General features: G+C 36.2%; 2 protein-coding genes across 4 annotated transcripts in view; both read right to left on the bottom strand.

Annotated features, from left to right (window-relative positions):
• The window catches only part of LOC107566771 (uncharacterized), a 20,498-nt gene extending 20,227 nt beyond the window's left edge, over positions 1-271 (bottom strand). Inside the window, exon 1 of the mRNA XM_016252301.1 lies at positions 266-271. The gene's annotated coding sequence lies outside the window, so the exon portion shown is untranslated. The remainder of the gene's footprint in view (positions 1-265) is intronic.
• The window catches only part of LOC107566770 (splicing factor, proline- and glutamine-rich-like), a 41,262-nt gene that overhangs the window by 17,407 nt on the left and 10,595 nt on the right, over positions 1-13,260 (bottom strand). The window contains exons 9-10 of one of the 3 annotated variants that reach the window (XM_016252298.1): positions 11,255-11,364; positions 7,893-8,398 (exon numbers count right to left, since the gene is read on the bottom strand). In XM_016252298.1, the coding sequence (XP_016107784.1) occupies positions 8,279-8,398; positions 11,255-11,364 (230 nt within the window). In that variant the 3' untranslated portion in view covers positions 7,893-8,278. The other 2 variants (XM_016252299.1, XR_001606549.1) reach the window with 2 other exon arrangements.

Raw genomic sequence — 13,260 nt, 5'->3', positions numbered from 1 at the left:
TTCAAATTAATCTGTTGGGGAGATAAAATGTGCAAGATAACGTTCACGTACTAACAAAACCATCTAAGAATGTATCTTTTATTCTTCAGTACTGAAAACAGAACCTAGAAGGGAGCTTTTGATATGCGCTGTGATGCAGCTCTTGGAAATTACCTTTTTTGTTCGTTGTCATTTCGAAGCTAACCTTGCATATGTTTTTCTTTAATTTGAATTAAAAATTAAGTTTTAATTTGCCTAACTATCGATCTGACCCAGTAGACGCCACAATCCCACTCTGTCTTTCTCCCGCATTCTTTTTTTTTATGGTGGGTGTATACTCAGTTGGCTAGAGCAGTGATGATTGGGGAGAACGGAGGTGTGCTCACTCTATTGGTTAGTAAGACTGCCACTCAAGGCTGGCAGTCATGCATATGCTCTGGAACAAAGTAATATCGCGTCCATATCGCAGGCTTTGCGATTAGGAAATCGCAACGTCTCAAATCGCGATTTCGATGCGATTTCGATTAATCGCACAGCCCTACTGGCTAGTACCCGGTTCATGCTGGTGGAAAAGGGGTAATACTGGCAGGGTCAAGGATGAATTGTCTACTTGATACCAAGTGTCTTAAAGCTCTTGAAGATGTAAAATGATGGCAAATCCAGCAACTAGTTCTTCCTTTGTAGTTCTCACTGAAGAAGCTTGAGAACTTGTAAAAATTTCCAGGTGGACTGTTCAAAACCTAAACACCCTGACTCCTGGTAATTGAAAGCCAGTCAATCAGACTAGAGCCTTGTATTCTGAAAAAGCAATTTTTGCTATTTTGAGACCATTATGAATTAAACAGCTGGTGCATGCCATATAAAGCTGAAACGAATAGTGGATAAATGGCTAAAATCCAAATACAGTTCCAAACTTGAGGATACTTCGGATGTCACGAACAAACCTGTTAAGGAAAAAAAAATTGCATAGAAAACCAACACAAACAATAACATTTCTTCCACAATGTATGAGAAAATCTGCATGTGAAATTACCTTTTTCCAGCTCCATTCTTGATGTTAAAATTACCTTAAACCATGTGATTTAAATAAGAAAAAAAAAACACATTGTACGCTAAGAATTAGTCAACTCAAATATTACACATGGCTTTCAAATGAAGACAAATTTGATTTAATCATGCTACCAAATGTTCAAAAAGCTTTAAATTTAGTAAGAAAATAATGTAGAAGAAAATCAAATTAGTAGTCCTTCAGGCAATACCAAAATAAAGTTACCTGTAAATTACCTAATGCAGGAGTAATAAGATTTTTTTTTTTAAACAGTAGTGGAGTGTAAAATCCAAAATGTAGGTCTCACATTATGCAAAGTGAAATAAAATTAATTTAGGTAATAAAAATAATAATAATAAATTACTAGTTATAAATGCATTGTTTATCCAAGTATCGAATAATTGTCAAATACAAATACAACACAGAAGTCAAGCTTTAATATAAAAATGCAATATGTTATAATTATGCTAACCCAAAAGTATAAGCGGTACGGTGGACAACCATTATTAGCTGTTATTGGTAACTGACCTAGAATGTTTTACAAAGATAAATCAAAAATACCTGATATATTAAGTGAACTCTTAAAATGGTTTTATATTATTACAATAGTGTTATATAATGTTATACAATAATAATAATTATTATTATTACTACAAATTACAAGCTTATTTTAAAATTATGGTTGTCATTAAGCTGTTGCACATTTACAGAAATATTACATAATCTATGGTGCACCCCTCAATCACAAAGACCAAGAGGTAGGGATGATCCGATCGATTGGCCGGAGATCGGTATCGGGCCCGATAATCACATTTTATGACTCGATCGGTACTCACTACACTTGGTCGATCTCACGAACCGATCACAATTTGATGACGTCAACGAGTGACGACGTTCATGATGCGTGGGGACTTAAATTATTTGGTGTCGCAGTCATAGCATCTCCACACCGGCGATGGCATGACGTTTCGAGAAACAATGAAAAATTAGCTATTTGTCGTGTATGTTTTGCATGATGATATGATGAATGGATGGTTCATTTTTAACAGCAGATTCAGTGACGTTAGAGCTTCTCACTTCTGCGCGTTATGGCTTCACGGGAACCGGAGCTGATCACGGCCACTCTAGTCAATGCTTGGTGTTTATACCAGCCAGCTGCGGCACGTTTCTGAAGCAGCTCTATGCGCTGCTTGGCAAAAAATAGTCTTTTGTGAGTTGTCACAGCGTGGAGGATGGAACAAAACCTCATCGGAGCCGTAAGGGGTAACGGTCACATAATACGCTGATCGTGGGCTGCTTTTAAAAGAACATTTATTTATAAAACAAAATATCTTCTTTGGCCATATTAGCCTACTCAATAGCATTAACACAGGCTTTACTCCTTTCAAACTTTATCTGGAATGTCACCGTTTCTGTCACTGCAACTTCTCCATCAGGCAAACTAACACACACACACACGAAATCGTCTGCATCACGAAAAATAAACAAATAAATAAATATATATATATATACCGCAAAAAATACACACATATATAAATATATATATATATATATATATATATATATATATATATATATATATATATATAAAGTTAATATTTGCATAATTTGTTATTTATTTTATCCATCTGCAAATAATCAGAATGCATTTTTTATTACCTGACCTGCGGATAATCCGCAACGCCCGTGGATATAGGAAAAGCTAAATATGTTTGATGCGTAAATCAGACGGACTTACTGAAAATGCAAATTCATTCTTTGCCAGCAGGAGGTGCTTTAAAGCGGGAGAAACGGGTTTCCCCAGTAACAGCTGTACACAAAGCAGCACTGAGCTCACAAACGCTGCTTCATCAGGCATACAACATGCAAGATGAAATGAAAATGACATCGAAAATTTTCTAATGAGAGTCTTCCTTCAGAAATAGTGATATAAAAACACCCACGCCTCGTTTTGATTTTTAAACATGCAGTACGTGCTCATGTTTATTTAACGAAGCCTTTTGGAAAATCGGTCAGTTTTGATATTGTGACGAGCGCCACAAATAAATAAATGTATGGGGGAAACATCCCACAGCACAACCACCTGAGCCCAACTTCAGTCTACTCATCACCTTAACTTTAATTGCGTTTGTAGCTGGCGCCATAGCCAGACTGATAAACAAACACAGACCAGAAGTTAACTTTGGGCCAGGCGCGTGCGCCCGATGAAACTGTCTATATAAAGTTTGAAGCATCAGAATTGGCATCGGCCGGTCACCATGACAAGAAATCGGTACTCCGTATCGGCTGCAAAAATCCTGATCGGGGCATCCCTACCAAGATGGTAAAGCACAGCACTCAATTTCACTGTCTTGGCATAACAAAAAATTTATTTGCAAAGTATGTAGCATTTTGTTTCAACTGCAGAACAATTAATCCATAAACCAATACAAACAACTGAATCCATAAATTGGTGCTGTGGATACTACACATATAAAAATAAAATAAAATAAAAGTGTGCTTTCAAGCAGAATTAAGTTGCAATATTTTGAACTTTTATTGGAGTCAACCATCATAACTACAAAAAAATAATTTTAAAACGCTTTTAAAATGTAGAAATTAAAATTACGATAAAAAACATGCTACTTAAACAAGTGTCTGTGTGTCCTGTAATCTCAACACAGGTAGTCAACTTTCACTTGTTGCATAAGAACTAAGGCGGGGCAATATGGACCAAAAATAATTTCTAAAATATTAATCAGGAGAACTCTATTAAAGTTCCAAGTTTCCAAGGTGTCTCTCAAGAGCCAAAATGCTGTATGCCAATTAAGTGAACAAGTGAATCACAGATTTGCTTTTTAACACCCGAGTTAAAGGCAAATTGTGTCATTTTTTCCCCAGGGTTAATAGCATCTAAATGAGGTTCTTCAATCTCATCTTAAAGCTGCAGTCCGTAAGTTTGGCCTCTTTGTCACCATCTCGGTTTGAAAACCTGCAACTGCAGTTACTTGTGGAATTGTGGCTTGTGTTTCAGAAAATCGAATCTTTTTGAAAATCAAATCTTGGCAAAACGCATATCGTTGGAAAGGTCTGACAGTCAAGGTTCCATATTTGGTGACTGTTTAGTAACAGAAGTGATATTGTGACAGAAAATTATTGATTTGTGACAGATTTGTGAAGGTGATATCAACTTCAAATTTGGAACATAACTTGGTTAGACATATGGCTTAGATTTTATAGCAATTTGAAGTGCAACATATTTATAAAGTATTTATTTTATATACACACAAAAAAAAGTATACTGCATTCTCTTTACTGCAAACTTAAACTTCTATAACGTTTTTATACTTTTCACTTCAGCAATAATCTGCTGCGTCTTCTTTAAAAAGAGACCAAACTTAGGTCTGTATTCCAAAGCGTACAGGAATTACAACCATTGATAAACAAGTGTTCCGTTTTCAGTTAATTTATACCCTCAAACCGGCAACGCATCCTGTGGAATACAAACAATAAAAACAAAATTAAAATTAATTAATTTGTGAACAGCCGTTACCGGGGAAACCTTGATCTCTACCACTCCAACAGCACCTCCTGCTGGCAGAGAATGAGTTTGCATATATATGCTGCCTGGGAAACACTGGGCTATGGTATAAATAAATTCAACTGTATAACAGTTTCACTGCAATTCATGTTATAATGTTAGAATTAAATAAAAATAATACATATGCACTTATCTGTACACAGCAAATGCAGTTATTTTTAAGCGGTTGTTGACATCATCTAAAATGGGATTTAGCCTAAAAAAACAACAACAACGTTACCACTCTAATATGTCTTGCAATATCCGTGCACGCAAAGATTTTGCGCAATCCTCTTGTTTGCTATTCTCTGGGTCTGAATCCGGCTCAAATTGATATGGCAATATTGACGCCATCCTTAACTAAACCGGAGCAGACGGAACTTGCTGATTTGGCAAGGGGGCGGAGCAGTACTGAAACACCGTCTAAGCTGTTTGCCAATCACAAAGCACTGGGATGGCTAACCAATCACATCACATTTCGTTTTTTGGAAGGCGGGCCTTCATCAAACCCGGAACTAATCGAGCCGTTTGTGCCAGGCTGGGGAGAAAGGTATTGTAATAATGTAAATGTAAAAAATGATGCGTTTTTCGAACCACCAAGCATGAGAGCATGTTCTAGTACACACCCAAAACAAATTCAAGACATTGTAAAAGAGCATAATAGGACCCCTTTAAGACTGGTTTTGTGGTCCAGGGTCACAAATGGCTTGTCTTGTCCAAATGTCTGTTCTGGGAGTATGCAAGTTTGGTGAGCGGGTACAAAAGTCTGTGAAAAGGGCAGACTGCTTTATGGCTGCAACAAATATGTGTATCGCGCTCCACTGTAAAAATGACAGCGATATTAATATGATTTTTGGCAGTAATCACAAAGGAAACCCCACGAGACTACATAAAGTTGCTTTAAATTAATTTAAAAAACAAATTTATAGTTCATAGGTTCATATATGCAGCAAAAAGAAAACTTAAAAAATATCAGTCACAAAATAGCCTAAAACTGCTGCTTTGTCCAGTATAAACGGCACAAAATAAAAATCTAAGTTCTGTATTAACAGAATTACATTTAAACAGAGAACAGAAATTTTTAAGGAATTATGTGGAAACAAAATGCTGCATAAACCTCAATTTGCTTCTGAAATGGAGTGTGTACTGTTTTTTTGTTCAGTGTATACAAAATCCTACAAGTGGCTAAGAGTTTTCAAAAATTGCAATCCAGTTAACTTATCTTCTGCAGTAATTACTGTAATGTTTGATTTAAGTTATAACGATGCGTGTTATAGGGAAAGTTCTGGAACCGATCGGGGCTAAAGCCTGTTTTACACATACTTTGTTTGCAGTGCTTATTTTTACCCATGCCCATGTTAACAGGTGAGAGCATTCACACTGCACACTGATGTGGTCCTAGAGCGGTGCGTCTGCAGTGATCATTCCCGTACAAATCATTCCTATATTTGCTGTGCTGCATGTGCTGAATGAAAGTGACAGGGCATTATTTGCAGTAAAAATTTACATGGATTTTTACAATAATTTTGTAATTACGCCATAAATGCATATAATTAAACTGCGTGTTTCATGTGTTTCACAGTTAACACATGGCTTTTTGGCTAGGTTTACCGCAAGAAAAAGTGAGCAACGAGGTGACAAATGGATGGCACTCGTGGCAATAACAACCAGCAGGATTGCTTATAAAGTTTTAATTGCAAAAGAAAAAGCATAAGAGCTGTGTCTGTCAATGGTAAGTTTTCATTTTAAATGTTTGTCATAGCCTACTACTATTTGAACATAAAAGTAGGCTTGTAGGCTATGTTTGAATGTTTTGTCACTCGAGCAACTTTACAAGTAAAGTGCATTGAATAATACATTGTTTATATTAATTGTGTTTAAATGTGATTACTTCTATGAAAGATTGTATGATGTAAAAAGAAAATCGCAACACTGAAAAAGCATTATCAGTAACACTGTTCGGATTTCGAAATTAAAACAATTGGATAAAAGTTGTTTGTGGTATACAGCTACTGATCAGTAGCAGACGGCAAACACGTCCTATGTGAAAGCACAATGTGCCAGTGCCGCTTCTGCATCGCGCAAGAACCACACAAGTGCTGCATACGCACTGCAATCGGAGTATATGTGAAACGGGCACAATTTGTTAGGGATGCAACGAATCACTCAACTCACGATTCGATTCACGGTTTTGATTTCACGATTCGACTCATGATTTTTTTTTTAAGACAAATTTTAAATTAAATGTGTCATTTTATTATTGCTTGGACAAAAATACTGAACGGTTCTTTGTGAAATTGAAATAACACTATAATAATATAGCACTTGTAAATTATTGCTCTTTTGTGGGTTTTGATTGCTTCTATTGTCCTCATTTGTTAGTCGCTTTTGATAAAAACATTCGCTAAATAACAAAATGTAAACAATGTAAATGTAAATAAAACTGAATTGAAATTTTAAAACAAGCCCCAAATAAAATAAATCTCTTCATATAAACAAACTAAGGCTTTGTCTGTGCTCTTTCCATTTAAAATTAGAGGCAACCACTGCATTTTAATCATGATCCAAACAAAGATGCTGAATACATGCAACATGAGCAGTTTTTAATCTAAATTAGATTGTATAATTTCAAAATTTGAAGCAAAAACAGAATGATTTGACTTCAGTTGTGTGAAACTATGCATAAAAAAATATCTGCATGAAACAGAAACGGCAGACGAGCTGAATGAGACGCAGCTTCACTCTCTGCCAGCAGGTGGCGCTTAAAGCATTTCCTTGGATTCTGCTGTAAACAAAGCAGCGCTGCACATATGAAATTTAATATGCATTACACAGAGGCAAGAGGAAAAGAAAAAAATACCATCGAAAGACCATCGTAAGTTCCCCTCAGACATACATTCATATAAACTCCTACCCCTAATTGAATCGCAATTTGTTTAGCACCTCAACCGATTTGAATAGACACATTTAAATAGATTTTCAACCGGCTCGCGGTTAATCGTTACATCCCTATTTGTTAACCAATGAAACCAAGTCAAATAGTAAAAAAAAACAAAAAAACAAGTCTAACTGTTTACGCTATATTTCCAAATCAAAACTGTTATCGGACCATCAAACCATATTCACCTTAATAGCCAAGTTGTTCAAAGTTACCAATAAATCTGAGCTTTAAACTGTAATATAAAGGGGTCCATGTGCAACAGCCTTAAAGATGGAGAGAAAAAAAAAAAACACTAGATGCCTTACACATGTCAGGTGTCAGAAGTCTGACACCACAAATTTAATCATTGTGCCAAGAACACCTGATTGGGGTTTTGGAAAACCAACTGCACTCTTTATTGAAAATGTACATGTAGTATTTTAAATGTGAATGGCACAGAACACAGCCATAGTAAGATCAGAACAATTTACAATATTCACCAGTAAAACACAAGTAACATGACAAGATAAAGACTAGTAAGAAAGAGGATTACATGTTGGTAGCACTAAGCCACTGCTGGCTTCAATGGTTTTATTATATAACCTATTAAAAATACAAAATAAAAATAGGACGAAACAAAATCTTGCCACAAATGGGATGAGTTTTCAGGCTAAAACTGCAAGAAAATTCTTTAAACTTAAATACATCAATTGTGACTCCAGAACCGAGCCTCTGGGTTTCCACATACAAACTTTGATTTTAAAGTGCCAGATCAGAAGCGTGGCTTCTTGGCAGATGCTTCATATTCCTCACGGACCCTGCCAAATCCTGGGTTTCCAGCACCCATGCCCCTTGGACCCCCTGGGCCACCTTGCGGGAAACGCTCATTGCGCTATATGGACCATTTTCAGTTATGTATCAGTTGGGTATTTAGTTTGGTAGAAATTATGGAGTTTACATCCATGGGTAGGGGAGAAAAAGCAACAAAGGGGGAACAAGCTCCATGAGTTCCAAGAGTATTTTGAGCAAAGCATTATAAAAGTGGGATCCAAGGAAAACAATCGGCGAAACCGTTCCAACACGCAGATCCACAGGTGCCAGAGGTGACATAGGAAAAGGAAGAGAGGGTAATGCATTTATTAGTCAAACCCTATGACGATGCATTCCAATAGCGTTGCTGTGATAAATGCTGCAGGAAACAGTTACTAGCCCCATTTGCATGGGAGATTTTATAGCAGAAATGCGTTGGATGCCCCAAACTTATAATTATGGCGGAGAGGTTTGTACTTTAACAAAAACCCTCTGAGCCATGTGGGCAACTACCAATATCTACATTAGGAACACAAATTAGTTTTAATAAGAATTGTTATTCTGTTTAACAATTTCTACACATTTGTATTTATGAAGGGTTTTACTTAAATTGTATACATATTGCATTTTAAAATGTGTTAATGGTCACTTTTACATTCAAAAAGATTTCAGATTAAAAAAAAGGTAGTAAAAATTAATTGCAAACTATTTAGCCATCACATAGTTCAATGTTAAAGCACATTTCTTCAGTTTAACAGTTTATCTGGTACTTGTCAGAACATGTAGCAGTGCTGCTGGTTAACTGGATGAAATAGAATGTCTGCAAATGTGACAAACAGCATTCTGAGTTTGCAGTAAAAATGCAAGCTGCATTTTTGTAATTGACATCTAGTTTCAAAGTGTTCAAGATTAACCCATCTGTACAAAAGAGTAACGCAGATTTGATATAATTCTTTAAAAACTTCCAAAGCATATGGCTAAGTTAAAATTAAACACTGCAACTGCACATTGACAACTTGCAAAAAAATTGCCATTATATCTGCTTGCTGTGAGTCCAATTCTTTCAGCATAAGAGGTTGACCACTTAAAGTCTACATGAAACTGCACTTGTAACCCATTTTTCTTTTGTAAAGCAACATTTCAGTGAAACAATAGCCAACAAGGGGAAAAAAATTTCAAAGCAGGACTTAGTCAAAGTCAGATTTGAAGGTGAGTGTAGGACTATTCTCCTCCTGAAACACAACCAGCTCTCATATGTTTAAATGTAGGTGGCCATGAAGTCAACAAAGGCAATCATTTTAGAAGTTTTTTTTATAAATAATGCACGATAAAAATACAAGGAAGCAGATGGGGTCCATTTTGATTTCATGTTGACTTTAAGTGTTAAATCTGAGAGATCTACTTTTAACATTCAGATATACAACTATAATGTTTACTTAAAGAAAACATATTTGCTTTCAGACACTTATAAAACAATTCATTCAATGTCAATACAAAATCAAGCCGCCTCTTTGCTAATAGTAGGCTTTTGTATGAATAAACTCATATTAAACGTTGAAATTATACCAAAATCTGATTTTACATTTGACAACAGAATGAGAAAATGCCCATAAATAAGGTTTTACTTTCACATTATACGCATTAAAAGTCTTTTGAAATGTGGAGCTATTTTTGATACTTGCTGAAGCCTATTGGAAGGAAAGACCAATTCACATATTCCCAAAAACACTGCCTGTAACTAGAGCATCAAAAAGGTTCAGCTATTAAAAGATACTGCAGTGAAAGCAGCACACAGGCAACACATTCAACAATGCAAAAATCTGTAAAGCACTGGTTTTGCTGCTGAATTAATTTGCAGCAACACACAGCATTCCCAGCAAGGGCTCAGGACAGGTAAACGTAGTACAAATTCACTATGTATGGATTTAAAAGGCTTAAAGAGTAAGTCACAGTATAGCTACACTATTACTACAAACTGCTGTAGTAATTGTTTTGATACAAACACTTAAAATAAAATAGAAATATTTAAAAGCACACCAGGCAGGACATAAGAATTATATCTTGGTGATTATAGAAATGTGTGCCACATCCAAGGAAAAACTCCTGAGTTCTTTTCATTATAGCAAATATGGGTCAAACCCAACCCCACTCTCAGCATCCAATATCAACAAAATTTAAGTATGTATGCCAACCATCACATCTCCAACCAGCTCCTCAAAAGCTCAGCCACATAATTTTCGGTCACTGTAACTTTATGTTGCATTAATTTTGTGATTAAGTTGCTTTTAAGTCTATCTGCACTAAATGCCCACAGTCGGTCGACACTACGAAAAAGAGCTCAAAGCATGGAAACAGCATTTCCATGCGGGTACCACTGCAGCACTGACATGACTTTGCAACTGTAAATTAAAAAAATAATAAAAACCTACAAAAGGGATTTCACCACAAAACAAGCACAGTATGTCATAGGGTATTATTTCACCAGGCTTTGTGTTTGAAAAGATGGCACATTGCGAATTTAAAGATTACACATCAAACAGAGCGTAAACATGCCTGTCTTTTTCTGCAATTTAGACAGGACTTACAAGTAGGTGTTGCAAGCAGACAGTTGTATAAAAATTCTTGGGCTTTAGTACAGACAGACATCCAAAGTAACAAGAGAAGGAAAGTGATGGGAGCTGAGCTTGAGTGCTGACAATGACTTCTGCCACTAGATGGAGACAATATAATTGAATCACAAAATGGATCAAAATACACTGCCCACTGACAAGTGTAGAAATAATCCATCCACACCTAACTTCCACATGAAACCTTAAAACACAATGGCCTCAATTCCTATGAACCACAACAGCTTCATTCAAAGGTTATTGTGCATATAAAAAAAAACACTCACGCACACACCACATTCACCCTCGATTTCAATTCAGGGATACATTACCATTTCGTTGGGCACCATGCCCCCTGGTGCTGGTCCCCCCATTCCCTGGTGTCCTTCAAAATTCATTCCTGTCAATTGGAACTTCTGGCTAGGTGACCCAAACGGCATATCTGTTTGTTTGTTAAAAAAAAAAAGACCATACATTATTAGTAAAAGTACCGTATTGACCCAAAAATAAGATGATGTTTTTTTCTTGGAAATACATTAAAAAAAAAACGCGGTCGTCTTATATTCAGGGTCTAGACTTTGACATGTCAATAATACACCCACAACAATAGGTGGTGCCAAATACGCATAAAACGAGTGTGCCATGAAATACGTAATGTAATGCGTGTTGTAAAGATCACGAGTAAAAACAAAAGAATAAGAAAACCTTACAGCTGCATGAGTCGTGACTGTCAGGTTAGCCTGATGGGACCAAACTCCCTTTGTGATTTTAAAACGTAAGACAGTACCCAGATTTGAAGACTACAGTAAGATTTAACTTCTACTGTTAATAAGATTTTGGTAGGCTACTATTAGATGGATAGCCTAAATGTCCTAATTCAGATGGGCTACCTGTTTTTTTTTTTATGGTATATCAAAAACTGTATATTTTTTAAAATGTGATTGTTGGTACATTTTACCAGTTTTTACCATACTTTCAAAACAAAAATTAAAATAGAAAAAATATGCAATATGAAAATAATTGAAGACAAAATGTGTTTTAGTGAGAAAAAAGATTTGGTTTTTAAAAATCCTTTTTCCAAAAGGTACATCTGGAAAAAGGGGGGTCGTCTTATAATCAGGGTCGTCTTATATTCGGGCCAATACGGTATATTAGCAAAATAGTTAACCCTGTAAAATTGTTAAAAAGTGCATTTACGGTTTTTGTTATATTTGATAAATCATGCTTTTATAGACCATAGATTATATAGTAAGAATGCACACTCAAAAAGGGAAAAACTACTGACAAAAAAAACTGACTAATCACATAAAATGCATGTGCTGTCATTCTATAGCTCCCGATAGTCTTAAAGGTCCACTGGAGTGCCTTGAAACACGCACCGTTATTCTATGTATTGACATCAGTTTAACTGAAACAGGAAGACAGGGCGGGTCATATCAAGCACTCCGCCCCCTTTTTAAATAGCCAATAGCGTTCGCTTGTATCACAGCTTGGTCTAGAGCCATTGTGCTCGGTAAAGCCACATTTGACAGGGTATGACAGCCACAATCTCATTGATATTGCTATAAAATATAGCATTCTGTGTAGAATTCAAATGGGTCCGATACGTTTTGCTCCGTGCTATCATGTCCCTGGACCGGAGCAGACAGTGTGCGCGCGGTGTGTCAGTTAGCGAGACAGGGCGAAACAGACTTCTTTTGCCCCAATGCAAGTCATATTTATACTGTCTGAATCGTCCTCTATGCCCTATATAGTGCACTACGTGCCATTCACCATTCATAAAATACAAATCCTGTGAACAAGTGACCGATCTCAGCCGGCGCTTCAGCGTCTATTTATAGTGTAGGGTCAGGCGCTTCGGATTCTAGAGAGCATTTGATTGGTCAGAAGATTTAATGAGAAGCTGAAGTACGAGGTGACGTCAAAAAAAATCGTTTATCCATTTTGGCGGAAGTGACAATCTGCAAGATTTGAATGCTTATATCGTCTAAATGCAGGGCTCCAGACTAACTATTTTTACTAGGAGCACTGTAGCCCCTGACTGAACATTTTTAGGAGCACAAGCAGAAAATTTAGGGGCACACCTTAAATCAGCCCACAATGCAACCGTTCACATATTTTCCCCATTTTAACTCTATTACTGACAAGTGCTTTGATAATAAATAGACTTAACTCACAGAGATTACAATGTGCAGTATTCTTTTAATTTCAGAGATGACAAATATAGACATATATATATATTTTTTTATGTAGAAAATGTATATATTGTAGTCTTATTAAATGTACCATTACTCTCCTATAGTCTTATATGAAATCGACAAACAACTTGACTAAGTGA

The sequence above is a fragment of the Sinocyclocheilus grahami genome, unplaced genomic scaffold (genome assembly GCF_001515645.1).
Source record: "Sinocyclocheilus grahami isolate Dianchi unplaced genomic scaffold, SAMN03320097.WGS_v1.1 scaffold1099.1, whole genome shotgun sequence".
Classification (NCBI taxonomy): domain Eukaryota; kingdom Metazoa; phylum Chordata; class Actinopteri; order Cypriniformes; family Cyprinidae; genus Sinocyclocheilus; species Sinocyclocheilus grahami.
This window is presented reverse-complemented; position numbering and strand designations above follow the sequence as displayed.